This window comes from Mustela lutreola, chromosome 3 (genome assembly GCF_030435805.1).
Source record: "Mustela lutreola isolate mMusLut2 chromosome 3, mMusLut2.pri, whole genome shotgun sequence".
Lineage (NCBI taxonomy): Eukaryota > Metazoa > Chordata > Mammalia > Carnivora > Mustelidae > Mustela > Mustela lutreola.
This window is the reverse complement of record NC_081292.1, coordinates 194,691,770-194,708,147: the sequence shown is the minus strand read 5'-3', so window position 1 is coordinate 194,708,147 and position 16,378 is coordinate 194,691,770. Positions and strand designations below refer to the sequence as shown.

The 16,378-nt window shown below is 39.0% G+C and overlaps 1 protein-coding gene across 3 annotated transcripts in view; it reads left to right on the top strand.

Moving 5' to 3' along the window:
* The window catches only part of PARD3B (par-3 family cell polarity regulator beta), a 1,047,303-nt gene that overhangs the window by 607,668 nt on the left and 423,257 nt on the right, over positions 1-16,378 (top strand). For all 3 annotated transcript variants that reach the window (XM_059168302.1, XM_059168301.1, XM_059168303.1), the window contains exon 11: positions 5,520-5,705. In XM_059168302.1, the coding sequence (XP_059024285.1) occupies positions 5,520-5,705 (186 nt within the window). The remainder of the gene's footprint in view (positions 1-5,519; positions 5,706-16,378) is intronic.

The following is a 16,378-nucleotide window of genomic DNA, read 5'->3' as shown; positions in this document are numbered from 1 at the left end:
TTCACGACCTGAGCCAAAGGTAGATGCTTAACCGACTGAGCCACCCAGATGCCCGGGGTGCGTTTTTAAAGTAAAGCTGACAGGAGTTGCTGACGGGTTGGATATAGAGTGTGAGACATGAAGGAAGTCAACAGTGACATTGAGGTCTCTTGCTTGAATGTCCGAAAGAACACAGATCCATTTACTTGTCCAGGAGGAGCGGGTTTAGGGGATGATCTACTTAGACATGATTTCAAGGTAGAAATCTTAATAAAGTTGTTCACTAGAGAATTGGTTATGCGAGCCTAGTTTAGGGGAGAGAGGTAAAGATAGGAATTTACGACTCATGAGCATGTAAATGATATTTGAAACTGTGAAATTAGGTGTAAGTTCAAAAATGAGGATGGGACAGAAGAGAAGAAATCAGATGATTCTTAGGACACTAATATTTAAAGATTGGTGAGACGGGGAAGAAGTAGCAAAGGATTTTGCAAAAGAGTTGACCGTGAAGTGGGAGATGAACTATAAGAGAACTATAAGAAAGTGATGTCCAAGAAAAATATATATATATATTTCAAAAAGTAAGCCTCCATCAGTTTGATCTAATGTTCCTGTACATGAGGAAAAATATGAGATGACAATTGACCATCAGATTTAGTAACATGAAGTCACTGGTGACTCTAAGAGGAATATAAATGTACTACCCACACATGCACACATAAATACACATGCATATATACAGAGAGAGAATACATATACACGTTATATATTACATAGTTTTAATACAGTATATATACTACTATAGGATAATGCATATTACATATAGTATAGGTGGTAGTAGAAAACACGAATGTATAAATGTGTGTGTGTGTGTCGTCATAGAGATGTGTTTGCATCTTTCTGGTGGGCAAGGCAATAGTACAGCAAACGGTTCGTATACCTTCATAAATTCCTTTCAAAAACATTTATATTTTTGTAATGATGGATAAATGTTTAGAAAACACAGAAAAAAAGAAGGAAACTGTAGTCCATATTGCAGTGCCAGTAGATAACTACGTTTTTTTTTTTTTTTTCTGTGCAGACATATACACATATGCAGATAGATGGGGTAGGGTTGTGGGACAGGTAGGTAACAGGTAGATGGGTAGGCGTCAGTATGTATATAGCGTATATTTATATAGTTGAAATGTACTGCACACATCCATTCTTATACTTGCTGTTATGTTCTCACATGAGTAGACTTTATGTTAATACTATCTTATAGAAGCCTATGGTTCTTAATACATTTAAAAAAGTACAGAACAGCATATATAGAAGCATAACTAACCTAACAAACACCACTTGATAGGGTAAACTTTTCTTCTGGGTTATATGAATAAAAGTCAGCATTTTGTATATGTACCAATAAATTCAATATTTATCACTTTCCTTACTCTGTTAATCCCTCAACGACTGTATTTCTGCCCCTAGAAAATTAGCTGCCATATAACCAGAGACATATAACCAGAGAAATAACTAAGTGTAGAATTCTGTGACCAACTAAGTAGTAAGTCATGAACCTGTGAGCCGAAGACTTAGTCCCCATTCTGGGACTTGGGAACATATCAGCAGACAACATTGCAGTCCCAGAGTACTTCTCTGGACCCTTTTTGCCTTAAACTTGACTATACTTGGCAGTTGCCTTAACGTGGCAGTAGTTAGCAGTTAAAATTGACTGTACAGGGCAGTTGTTTTCCACTGGATGTAATTTTGAACCCAGGAGACATTGGGCAGTGTCTGAGGACATTTGAGGTTATCGTAACTGGGGAAGGAGGTGCTACTGGCATCTAGTAGGTAGTAATTCTGTGGACTGCCCTTTAATGCATAGGACAGTCCTCCACAGCAAAGAATTATCATGCGCTAAATATCAGTGGTGCTAAGATTGAGAAATTTTTAGTTGTAGACCCTGAAAGTCTGGCCCCGGGTGGGTCCCAAGGGATTAGACCAAGGCATCTGCACTAGGGGCAGGTAGGTATCCATCCTGGGGCTGGCTCAAGGAACCTCATGGACTTGGTATCTAGAGACATGGCCTCTAGTGGCAAAGAATAAGAAATAATGAAAAGGAAAAATTAAAAAAATGAATGGAAATTCACAAGATTTTCTTTCTTATGCCAGTCTTGCATCTTGATGTTTTTTCCCTCTCTGGATAATTGTTAGTGTAAAAAGCATGGGGCCCTCCCAACACAGTACAGAAAGAACTCTTCTCTGAAAGACAGAAAGCAAGGGAGGATCCAAGGTGTGGATATGTCATTGCCTTTGGGATCATCCTATCACTAAGGTCGTGCTTTGGGGCATTTGTGAGGCCTTAATATCTCTTCTCCAAAATGTTGTCTGGCAAGATTGGAGTTCAATTTTTAGAGTTCTTTGTTGAACCAAGATTATTGATGGAAGGCATTCAGCATATTGATTTTTTTCTCCTGCATTAGGTAAAGGGACATTTATTTCTAATAGAGGAAATGGCTATGTTAAATACTATAATGGCTTCCTTCACCATTGGGTGACTAGCAATAATAATTTGCTATTATTAGAATCCACTAATTATGGCTTGAGCCTGATATAGTATAAGAAAGATATAAAACAGAACTGTAGTTGAGTAGAGAACGTGAAGTTGCATGGTAGCTTACTGTCACGGTGGGAATCAGTGTTGGGATTTCTTGTGACTAGGCCAAGTCATAGTGGTTCACAGAGGTTGAGATATAGCATAGCAGTTACGAGTCTGGCACAGGAAATACACTGCCTGGACCTCACAAAGCTCCAACACTGTAAGGTCTTATAGACTGTAAGCATGGTACTTATCTGCTGTGCATTTCAGTCTCCTCCACTGTTAAATGGTCATGATAATATTCCTCACAGAGTTGTTATGAAGAGTAAGTACGTTAATATGTGTAAAGCACTTAGAACCATTGTTAGCCACTAGATTGTTTTTGCTGTTCTATTTCTGGCTTTCAGGTATCAGGGACTTGAAAGGGGGACCCTCTTGCACTCCTGGTGGGAATGAAAGCTGGTGCAGCCACTCTGGAAAACAGTATGGAGTTTCCTCCAAAAATTAAAAATAGAACTACCTTATGACCCAGCAATTAAACTACTAGGTATTTACCCAAGGAATTCAAAAATACTAATTCAAAGGGATACGTGCACCCTAATGTTTATAGTAGATTTATCTACAGTATCCAAATTACGGAAAGAGCCCAAGTGTCCATCAACTGATGAACACATAAAGAAGATATAATATATGTGTACAGTGGAATATTACTCAGCCACAAAAAAGAATGAACTCTTGCCATTTCCAATGACGTGACTGGAGCTAGAGGGTATTATGCTAGATGAAAAACAAATTCCGTATGATTTCACTCATATGTGGAATTTAAGAAAACAAATGAGCAAAGGGAAAAAAAGAGAGAGAGAGGGACAAACCAAGAAACAGACTCTTAACTATAGAGAACAAACTGATGATTACCAGGGGAGAGTTTGCTATGAGGACGGGTTAAATAGGTGATGGGGATTAAACAGGGCACTTGTGATGAGCACAGGGTGATGTATGGAAGTGTTGAATCACTATATCTTATACTTGAAATTGATAGAATACTGTCTATTAACTAACTGGAATTAAAATAAAAACTTAAACACATACACACAAATGAAAAAGATAGCCATAATATCACTTGGTTTCTATTTTGTTCCTATCACATGTGTCATAAATGAAAGGTATTGGTACAAATAGTGATTGTCAATCTTAATTAAACACAGTTGCCGAAGAAATCGGATTTGATTACAGAATAAAATGGTTTGAAGATATTACTCAAGCAAAACTTGCCCTTGTGTCATTTTGTTTCTAGTAGATTAAAAAGCCAGAGAAGCTTCTAGTCTTCCTCTAAAATGGTATTCACAAACTTCTAGGCAGAACAGCTGTTCTTTAATTTGTACTTTAATTCAGTGGAACTTTATTAGACTAAAATTAACCAAACCCCAGAGAGACCTGGAAACATAAATGATTATCAAATGTTACGGATTCTAAATAGGACATTCTGGAAGACGAAGATGAAGGCTAACAATTTACCTTTCATATTTAACTATCGCATTCCCATGGGGGAGAAAAAAGACAGCTAGTTTGAATCAAATAATGGGATGTTTCTTGGATAATAATACAGTGAGTTAGTTGAAAGAACTAATTAGTCATAGGTTTATTATATCAAGCACTAAAGTTTCATTTCTTTGAAACTACATATTGTCCAGGTTTTTATAGCTAACTTCAGGTACAGTGAAATTAAATGAACTATTTCTTTGAAGGTAGACATGGGCTTTCTCTATTTTGGTAGGAGTTGAAAATACTAGGTCAGTGGATCTGGCAATGATCAGCCTCTTAATCTTGTTTTAATTATGGGTTCTTTGCTACTTCTGATTTTATAGTTGTTATTTGGTGACTGACATTCAGACATTCACAGTAATTTCTAAAATATGCGATTTCACAGAAGAGTCCCTCAAAGTGACCCTAAGATGAGAGTTTCTAGACATAATTACAGAGAGGAAGGAACTACCGACCTAGCATGAGTTGAAGGTTTCTAGGGCTATCTCATTTTCAAATTTTCCAGTTAAACACTGTGGCCGAGTTTCACATTTCTGCAAGCTTGGGCAGGAGGGAGGCCGTAGGGGGCACCTGCGAAGATTATCATGTGGGCAGCATTTTTCCATTGTCACTGCTGTACATTTGAAAACATCAGGGGCTAAATACGATTAACCTTTGCTTCTCCCTGGAAACTTGAACCCTACGTGTGCCTGCTGCCTCCATTCTCTGTTACTCTAATTTTCTGAGAACAGCTGTGCTTGTGGCTAGGTGTCATTTGGCAAAGAAGACACAAATATTTGTCGTGCATTCCCATTTTTGGTTAGGTTCAAAATCTGGTTGCCAGTGACTTGTACTGTCAATGAAGCAAGCTTAAGGCCTCAATTGAGCAAACTGATACTCATCATAAATCACATTTCCCTAAATTTAAGATAACATATTTTTCAGTGCTCTGTATCCAGTTGATATTCTTGATCATGAACATTGTTTCCATGGTAAATGATATGTTTTAAATACACAAGCCAAATATTTCCTCCAAATTTTAGCATGTTTCTACACTAAGTTCTGTTTCTTCATCTGTAAAATGAAGGCATTAAGATCACGTTATCTCTAAGGTCTTTTCTGGTGCCTAAGACCCCCTAAGTAACGCCCTGCCTCTTTAATTATTGAGACTCTGCTGGATTTCCGGATATTTACAGGCTATTTCAAGTGGCATGACTCCACCTAGCCAAAGGGTCCTCTCTGTTGGCCCTCGGCAGATGTGACTCCCAAGAACTCTTCTACCTTCCAGGGACATGGTGGTGGCCCCCCACAGAGAAAGAAGACCAGCCTGTTAATGGTCCAATCACGCTGTCTTGCCAGTTGCCTCTTTGTTTGGCCATTCAGGTATAAACACTAACCTGCTTTCTTCCCCTCACTCTTTCCACGTGTTCTTCAACAGAAAGGAGAGCCCGACTGCTATGCACTCTCCCTGGAAACGACCGAGCAACTCACCTTCGAGATCCCCCTGAATGATTCGGGTTCTGCTGGTCTCGGCGTGAGCTTGAAAGGGAACAAATCTCGAGAAACTGGAACGGACTTGGGAATTTTTATCAAATCCATCATCCATGGAGGTGCTGCTTTCAAGGTCAGTAGGACTGCTCATTTGCATGTCAGTGTGAAGGTGCTCGAGATGTGTCCCTTTGCTCAGGGACTGGGTGGAGGCATTATTTGAAGATGTGAGACCACAAGGCTCTCCTGAAGATGTACCACGTATATGTGTGAACAGATCTGGGCAACAATTGTCTGTGTTCACCCTCTGTGTGGTTAGTTTTATGCCCCAGACATTGATCTTTAAACCCATCATGATCAGTACTCTTTCTCCCATTCCTTTTATTACTCTGTTAGGATTCCTGTGAATTTGTAACCAGACAGAGTTGAACCTCAAAATAGCCTTAGAAAAATAAAACTCAAAACAAGTCAACATGAAGGCAGCAAATAAGGAAATTTGCTCTTGCAAGAATGAAAGCTCAGTGGAGCCTGAGAATGACTGAAGTGTAAATTAAAGGTTATTTATCATGTTTTATGCCCTTGAAGATAGGCATGGTGCCAGGAATGCATGTTTGCCTTTGAACTTGGGAAAACTTACAGTCTTCCAGAAAAAGAGGAAAGAAAGTGATTCTGCCTTTTCACATTGGGGTGAGCAGTGTGATCATTGATATTAACATAGTATAATGGTTATCTAGATGGCCTGGGTTCAAATCAAGCTTCATTGCCATGTGCTCTGACCAGGACACCATTGCTAGCTGTGGGAATATGGGTGAGGAATGTGACCTGCTGTGCTCCCATATCTTCATTTCTGGGGGGTGCATAATGGGTAATACTTAATTCAAGTGTCCTGCAGATGAAATTAACACACATACTATGATTAAAACAGCAAAGTGATTAGAGATGGGGGGAACATGTTTGTGCTTATGATCTGCCATCCTCCCCACCATGCTCATCTCACTCCATGCCACAGGGCTTCTTGAGTTTGAGTCCTCCCCAGACTGCTCCCACCCGCTATCATGTGGACAAGGTACTTGTCGGACAAGTTACTTGTCTCCATATGCTTCAGTTTCCTCTCTTGTAAAATGAATAAAATTAATAGAGCCTACCTGCTGGTGCTCTTAGAAGGACAAAGAGAGATACTGTATGCATTTTGTCCAGCACAGTGCCTACGATAAACTTTCAACAAATGTTAGCTGTTTAAAAATAATCTGACACGTATCACACGTGACCCTCCCTTAACAAAAGCCAAGAAAGATCTGTGGAGAGTTTCTAGGAGCATCTCCGGTCTCGGATTGCTGGCTTGGTTGAAGCACTGGTGTCTTCTCACTTATCATTCCACATTTGTTTCAGACCTAGACACTGAGCTGATGCCTTTTTCCTTTGGAAATAAGAAATTCATTGTGAGTAGACAACTTTTTAATGGACTCCTTGGATCAGTTAATTTTTTTTGACATAATAAATAATGACAGGATTTCAGTAACATACATCAGTAAGCCTATATGTCTCTCACGACTCTGCAGGACAGCTCAAGTGGCTGGGATTCAGGCTGCTGTACCTTTGTGCAGGTCAGTGTCCTCCGTGTACATCACCCCCCCCCCACCCGGACCAGCCGGCTAGCGGGAGCACGTTCTTCTCATGCTCTGAGGTGGCAGAAGGCCAGCAGCAAAGACAGAGTGAAGCCTCTCAAATCCGAGGCCCCGAGCTGGCACTCCGCCCCTCCGCGCGCACACAGAAACACACACGTGCACTTCTGACCAATGCAGTCATGTGGGTGAGTCCAAGGTCAAGGCCTGGGGAAACACAGTCCACCCCTGGTGAAGCTGTGGCGAAGGTGCAGGTCCAGAGAAGGGGGAAGTTTGGGGTCAGTCGTTCAGTCTCTCACATTCTCCCATCTGGCTCAGAAACGCAGAACCAGGAGCAAAAGGAGAATAATAGTAAGAATAGCAGCAGCATTAGCCTTCCCTGTGCTCAGCACTTAACGTACGCCCGCTGCGGGGGTAGATACTTTAGGTGGGTTCTCTAATTGCGTTCTTCATGTTGACAGTGGATGATAATTAGGCAGTTCCATCAGAGGGAAACTGCAGATTACAGAGTTTAGTGCTTCTCCTGTGGTCACAGCCAGGAACCGCTTAAGCTAAGACTTGAACCTGGGTAGTCTGACTTCGGAGCCTGTGCTCCACTGTACTGCGGTGAAGCTTCCTTCAGCTCCCCCTTCATATTCCAGAAGATTGGGGGCCGTTATCCCGGAGTTGTCTGGTGCCACACCTGTCACCCTTCACTAAGCCGTCTAAGCATGTGCTGTATTTAAAGAGGAGCCTTGATCCTGCTTGTGGTTACCGGGTTGATGATATTCTTCTTGTACCTAATGACAGTTCTGTTTGCAGAATTTATTCCAAGTAAAATTGGAACTGAAATGATTTTTTGGAAATTAAAAGCAAACATCTTAGCTGCTTTATGAGCAATAACTTAAGCTCAAGCAGATATTGGAGAGCAGGTTTAATGTGTATATCCATGTTTGTGTAAGTGAGCATCTCCTTACCTAAGCAGTTTCTAACAGTCCTGTTTCTCCAAGAAAGATTTCACTTTCCATTTATGTAAATTTCTTTCCTGACACCAGTCTGCTGAGTCAGACAATCACACCACTAAAAACCACTGGACAGCATATTTAAGTTAAGCTGATCTTAAACAGTAAGAGGCATCAATCATGAATTTAGCCTTATTGTGAATGTTTAGTATCCATTTGTCTTGTTTACTTTCTGCAGTATAAAGGGTGCAGGACTAAGCTTTGCTCACAAGAAATCTGATTAACCAGAAAAAGAGAGAGAGAGAGAGAAAGTATTTTTCTATTCTGCTGCAGCCGTTCCAATAATCCATTGTTACTCTTCAGAAAATTGCCACCTGTTCTGTGATTCAGGATTATGTCTTACAGAAATTGTTTTGAGACTTTGTTCCTGTCCCCTGTTCAGAAGATACAAATGTAACAGACTGCAGTGTCCCCAGGGCAAAGGGGAGATAAGCATGGGGAACATCCACTTTAGCATCTGGCCCTAGGTTTTTACCTGAAATCAACAAAATAATCTTTCTGCCAGAGCACAATCTTTTTCTCCTGGCCCTTCGTACCACTAATTGGTTCTCAAGGTGTTTTTCCCTTTAGGGAAGGTGGATTTTTGAAAACTAAACTACTTTGAAAAGTATGACCAAATTCTTCCTGTGGATTCTGTGTGCTGTATTCTCCTGGGGGCTTCCGCTGGTATAAACAAAGATAGGCTACTTCTTGCCAGATGCAAAACCACCTAACCACTGTGCGACTGTGACTATAATTGAGGGGCTCTTTTTTTCTTCCTTTTCTCTCTTTCTCTCTTTTTATTTATTTTTATTTATTTATTTTTTATTTACCTCTCGGGCTGCTGCTTTCAATCACTTCCTCCCTTATTTGAGTTCTTTCTAATGGAGATGTAAATCTGTGTTTGAAAATAAAAGCACCTGGCTCTTCTAGGAGTCCCTCTTGGGGTAAATTCTTCTCACTCAAGGGGCAAACTAAACAATATTCTTACTCTACTCAGAGTTATCCAAATGCTTAATCTCATTAATATTTAAATTCCAGTCTGCAGATCAAGAAGGAAATCCCAGAAACTCCTTCCTATTTGTGTCAGGGCTCAACATCTGCCATTTCAGACCCCTTCAGCCTGTGGAGCTCTTTGTGGACATTTCTGAAGCATTCGTTTGAGCTCCACTTTTCAAAGTACAAAGGGGCCATTGACCTCAGTAGCCAAATATGACTGAGTATTGGTGCTAATTTGCTTAAACAGTAACAGGGATTACATGTTTGTGGTTCCATTTTAGTTTCTGTCATTCGTACTGGGCATTGGCAGCTGAAGTACAGGATAATTGCTTTCAGAACCTGAAAATACTAGATAGAAGTCTCTGGGTTTAACATCTTCCAAACCAAGACCTGTGTGGCATTTTTTTTTAAATATTTTATTTATTTATTTGACAGAGAGGTAGAGAAAGCACAAGTAGGCAGAGTGGCACGCAGAGGGAGAGGGAGAAGCAGTCTCTCCGCTGAGCAGGGAGCCCGACATGGGCTTGATCCCAGGACCCCAGGATCATGACCTGAGCCAAAGGCAGCTGCTTAGCTGACTGAGCCACCCAGGCGTCCCAACTACTCTGTATGACATTATGAAGTGCTTAAGGATGCTTTTCTAAAATTTCAGTTCTGTGATCAGAATTTAAAGCAAACGCGGTGGTGTCATTATTGTTAAATGAAAAGGAATATTGTCTGTGTTGCAGTTAGAAAAAAGTACCCCGAGAAGGATACTCTTCTTTCCCCAAATCCACATAAAAATTAGCTTTTCCTTTCCCTCACTAAAGCACACACAAAGTCTTAATGATTTGAAGACCTTCGATATTCTCATCCTCATTGGCTAAACCTTTTGAATTCTGAGATCAGTAGCTTTCTTTTGCTTTGCTTTTCATGAACTATAGTAACTGAATTTTTTAAGAGAAAATGCATTTTACATCTATTGATTATAATAACTTAAGCTGGCTATTTATCTTAGGTTTTTCCTCAAAAATAAATCACTTTTAGGAACAATATTTAACTAGAAGAGTGATATTTTCTTAAAAATTGACATAGGATATTAGTATGATGTAATAAGAATAAAAATCTCATGGAATCGGTTATATTAATTCTGAATGACATTTTTTATTTGAATATACAGACTTTGGGAATAGAATATGTCCTACTGAAACCTTGAAATAATAAGGTAAAAAGTAAAATTTAAAGGCAATTTTTGCTAAGGGAAAAATGTCATGTATCAGATTATTTAAGGTCTTTTATATAGAATGGATTTAAGAATACCTGTTATTCTCTAGAAAATTAATTAGCCAGGTTTGTGCTTAATAAATACTACTTGATGATGATGAAATTAAATGAAAGAAAAATGCCTGACATAGCTAATTGCAAATGCATGTGCTCAGAATATGAAATAGATATAATTTAAGTAATTTGATTCTGGTGTGCTTAGGAAATTTGGAATACTCCCTCTGAGAAATGCAGAATTTCATAATCTACACTATTTAGTATGAGGTGAAAGAAAGAAAAAAAAAAGATCTAATACAAGCACTCTCCCTGTTTTAAAATGACTCAAATGTGAATTTTTAGAGTGAATGTACACAATTGTAGAGTTCCTGGGAATATAGAGCTTGGTGCTGAATGTTCACGTCTCTTCGTAATCTGGACCAGTTAGCAGCAGCCAAGCTATTCCATAGCAGTCCAGGAGGAGTTCCCCGTGTGAGTCATTTCCAACTCCAACTCTACTGGTATCTATAAATCATGGAGGGGATCTATAATTAATGAACTCAAAGGAAGTTAAAAGGGACAGCTTTTAAGGAACACTAATGTTAGATGATTTCTTCAACTACCCATTCTTCTTAAAATTGGTAATGTTTTCTATTGGTGGAAAACCATAACAATCGTTAGAAGCAGTCATGTTTTCCAGGTTTTTACCTCTGACCAATGGACCCCACACTCCAAGGATGTCAGTTGCTCTGTTGAAGCTTCTCAACTGTGAGAAGCTAAACTCTGACATTTCATCCTGACCATGAAAATGTGATACGTTTTAGAAACACCTAAAAGCAGGAAACTTGCCTGGAAAAATTCAGAATCACTGTATATCCAATAAGAATTTTACCTTAAAAATGAAATTATTAACTTAAACATGAGAAAAATAGTATCAATTGTTCTGCTAATTATATAACCCAATTTACTTTTATTAAAAAAAAAAAAAAGCAAGAATCTTGGCCTATGTTAATTCAGACAGTCAGGCTCATCATTTAATGGGTTTTCTCCAGTAGCAACTATTTTATAAGGAGATACTATAACATTATTTTTAAAATCTCGCAATATCAGCATAATCATTGCTTTTCTTGATGATCTTTATCACTTATACATTTTTATTTTATACACAGAAATTCAAATAAAAAATCCATACCATGCCAGATAAAATTTTGGAAACCTACATCTTTTGAGGTGTATTTTGGGCTCTATGATTGTCTCCATGGGCTGAAAGAAATTGTAATAAGAATTGGTAGTCCTAATTAAAAAGGAAATGATAATCTACAAAAGTTGATATACCATGATAATGATAATTTGACAGTGAAAATATACCTTTCAACTGTAGAGCTATAGTCACCTTCATTATGGGTATTTATAGAATAGATATATACTCTCTATATAGATATATATATAGAGAGAGAATTCATATGTTTATATGTAGTTACTATATATTGTATAATATTTATTATATATTTGTATATAAAACTATAATATAACATGATCTAAGTTTTGGCCTTGACACTTTGCTTTGGACCCATTCTTCCAGGGACAAGACTTTAAGCAATTTTCGCACAAAAAATTGTATAGTTCCTTTCCTGTTAATTAAATAAGAAGATTTTCAAGAAGTTGTAAAGTCCTCAGATTCCCATCTTGTTAGGCAGTCATGGCAGACTCTGCTTAACTCATATAAAACACATATGCCTTAATAAGCTTTTTATTATCCAGTTTCCTAAGCCAAAGTAAACCAAAAACAGAAAATCAGGAAGGAGATAAGAATATATGGGTGAGGAAGCTGAAATGACAGGAAACAGAAGTGTCAGATAAGCACAAAATGCTATTACCACATAGTAAGCCAGGGAATATTTGTGATAACTCTTAAATCAGTGCTTCTCAAACTTTTTTTTTTTCCTGAGGAAATTAATAAGATTCAGTAACAACTATGATAGAGTCTCTAAGTTGGGATATATTTATGCCCCTCATTTTTCCAGAAGGAGCTTAAAATGAAGGAATTATAACACATTTTGAAAATATTAGAATGGTTTTGATTATATATATGGTGACACTCTAAATAATATTCTGTTATCTTTGGCAAAAACAGGTTGAAATACTACAAAATATGGAGTAAACGGTATGTTGCTAAGACTTCCCCAGTTTGCTACATAATAAAGGAGGGAAGCTTTTAAAACAATACTGAATTAAATGAGTAAATTTAAATTTTACATTCATCGAGGAAGTGACAATAGGGCTAGTACACAGGAAGTAATCAGGTTTCCCTTTTAGAAGTCTACGTGTTCTGTGAACATGTGCGGGCGTATTCAGGCCAGCCTGAGTCCGTGAATCTCTCACAGTTACAGTTTGTACATAAACCATTTGTTCATCATAGATGAAACTTACACCAGCTCCAGAACACCTGAATGGAAGATTTTGCAAGTGACTCGACTTAGGATGCACTTCTTGGACATCTCTAGTGAGTTCTGCAATATATAGTAGACTGGAGATAGGGAACTTAAAAACAACTCATTCCGTAATCAAGATGGTGCTGGAATAAGTTAAAAACATCAACAAAACAAGTCCACTATGATAAAGGTGGGGTAGATGAGTATTACTAAATATCATCAGTATTGAGATGATGGTGAAATTAATTCTCCCTATGCAGATATTTATGAGTGGGAGGCGGTTGCCGACTTTTGTTCTGAAGGATAGATAGCCATTCAGGGGATAAGTGGGAATGCAGAGGACATTTTGGACAGAAGGAGAAATACAGGCCACATCGCGGTGGGCTCAACCCCAGAATGCAGTTTCTTGTCCCTGGAAAATAGAGCTCTTACTTGGAAAGAATTGGCCCTGTTTATTTTGGTCGAAATTGTGTTAGGACAGATGATGTAAAACATTGATTAATGTAGGTAGGTACTCTTCAAGACAAGAACTTACATGCTTCTAGTCTTACCAACTTTCTTTATTCCTCCTCTCTGTTTCAAAACCTGTACTTTAAGATCTTGATTTATTCTTTTCCTTTCCTTGCTGTTGTTTTCAAATGAAGTCAAATGATTTTAATCTGGAATGTCAAGTTCTTCTGTAGGTTGGATTTTTTTCTTTTCTTTTCTTTTCTTTTTTTTTTTTTTTTTTTTGCAAAAATATGGTAGGCAGATGTTGTCATGGAATGCTTTTAGGGCCTTGTGAAGGATTTGTTCAGGACAATCCTTTCCCTCAATCAGGTGTCATCTTGCCTGGAGTCCCAGCCCACTCCAGAGAAACCCTGCTCCGAAGTCTGAAGTCAGGCTCTGGGATTTGGGCTCTGGGTGTTGATAATATCCCAGGAGGCTTTACTGAGGGCCCCATTAGAAACATGCAGAGGCAGGAGCTGACATCTGGTTATGATTAATCCTCTCAACACCCTGGCCGAATGCGAGCTGGCCTTGGGCTCCAGCCAGCTACTCCCGAGAAAAACCAGCCCACTCCTTCATACTTGTTTCATGTTTTGCAGAGGCTAGTTCTTCGCTTAGGCTTTCTTACTCTCCCCTCCATGTTCATTATTAGAACTTTAGAGGTAGAGGGGCCTTACCAAAAAAATTGGCTCAAGGTGATAGATGAAGCCATACAATGTCACCAGTAATCATGGTAGAGATAGTACCCGGGCACCACGGAGTATAATAGGTGCTGAAATACAAGGTCACTAGACTGCCTGGAAATTGTGGATCTACTTCAGTGGGCATATGGAGTATCCTACAAGATATGTGACTGCTCCCATTACAAAGAATTATCTGGTCCAAATGTGCAGCTGTGGAGAAACTGTGGTGTAAATACTTATTTTTAAGAGATGAGAATCTGTAGCCTTTATTAGATTCTCAAAGGAACCTGAGAGTCCATAAAAGTCAAGAATCACTAGCAACATAGTTGGAAAAATGGCCTTCAGAGTGACACAGTCCAAGTTCACATCTGCTTTAGAATTGGGACTTGTAACAATGCATTGAACAGGCTTAATTCTTGGTTTCTTTTTTATAAAATGAGGCGACTGTCCCCAGTGTATAGGATTGTTGTAAAGATTAAATTGTCTAGTGCACATAATGGGTTTAGCACAATGACTACCCAAACTCATAAGAAACTCATTAAATAATTATTATCATTAATAATTATAGTGTTGGGGCACCTGGTGGTTCAGTGGGTTAAGGTCTCTGTTTTTGGCTCGGGACATGATCCCAGGGTCCTGGGATCGAGCCCCACATCGGGCTATCTGCTCAGCAGGGAGCCTGTTCCTCCTCTCTCTCTGCCTGCCTCTCTGCCTAGTTATGATCTCTGTTTGTCAAATAAATCAATAAAATCTTCGGAAAAAGAAATAAAAAAAATTTTAGTGTCTCTAATCATCTCTAGAATTCTGAATTTAGAAGGAGTACAGCATAACAGGTACATGTCTGACTTAGAGACAAGGACACCTAGCCATGCCAGTAACCTTTGGCAAACCACTGTATGTCTTTGAGTCTCCATGTCTACATCTCTTAATAGAGGAGAGTAGTATTTCTCTCACAGGATCATTGTGAGAACAAAATGAGAGAGCATATATAAAACATTTGCATCACGACTGCCCTATATTAGGTGCTCAGTAAAAGGGAGATATAATACTCAAACATCTTGTCTCCTGGGCCACTCATCCTATTGTAGGAGAACTGGGTTAGGGCTGATGAGATTTGAAGTAATCCCAGGACATGGAGAAGACCTAAATCTTGTACCAGTTTTTATTCGTCCTTAAGTATCCTAAGGAAGTTACTTTTTATCTTTACTCTGATCTCCTTACTCTTTGGGGAACTGCCTTTACTCCCTTCTGTCTTGAGGATGGATAGAGTTGGTTGTGGGATTGGGCAGAGATGAAGGGAGTAATTGACAGAGGTGAGGAGTCTTGTTCCTTAGGGGTCTGACAGCAGTATAATAGGAAGGAAGGTGTCTTAGTCTGTTCGGGCTGCTTTAACAGACTGCCATAGACTAGGTGGCTTATAGAAAACAAGTTTCTTTTTCCCAGTGCAGGCTGAAGTCTAACATCAAGGCGCCAGCAGATTCAGTGTCTGGTGAGACCCATTTCGGGTTGATAGATAGCTGTCTGCTCGCTGTACCCTCACATGGCAGAGGGGTTGAGGGATCTCTCTCAGGCCTGTTTTATGTGGGCACTAATCCCATTCATGAAGGTTCCATCTTAATAACATCACGTATTTGAAACATGTATTTGGAAGAGGGTTGGGGGAGGAAGGACACAAATAGTCTATAGTAGAAAGGGATTTTTTTTTTCTTTAACAGATGCAAGCATGACCCAAATTACAATGAAATAAATATGCTAAGGTTACTGAGTTATATGCCTGGATAGTTGAATTCACTTCTATAAAATCAGTTGATGAGAGTTAACATTCTCATGTCTAAGTACTCACTTAAACATAGTATTAAAAAGATAAAAACCATAAAAATGTGCTTTTCTTGGTCAAAATTATCCCAAAGCATACACAATGGGCATATACAATTGAAGGATATTTAATGAATCTGGGTTGAGATATTTCATGAGCTTTCCATTGAATCACTTTCATTTTCAATCAAGACCAGACATGGGTATGCATTTATGTCTGTATGCTTAGAGAAGTGAACAAATTGTTGTCTTCTGCTTCTTCAGAAGAAGACAGCACTTGTCCTGCCATCCCCCAACACAGGCATCAGTCACCGTATCTTCTGCCATGTGACTCTGGATTTTATATCGGGCTCTCTTCCAGGAGACATCTGGTGGCATATTGTCCACTCTGGCTTTGAATGTTTTATTCTTGAAGCATTAATTCTTTAGGAACTAGTCATCCTCACCTATGTAGCAGAGGGAATGGTTAGGAATAGAGAATGCTAAGAAGCCAGGACTTGGGCTCTTCTGATCTAGCCCTGACCCTAACTAGCTGAGCAAGTCCCAGCCC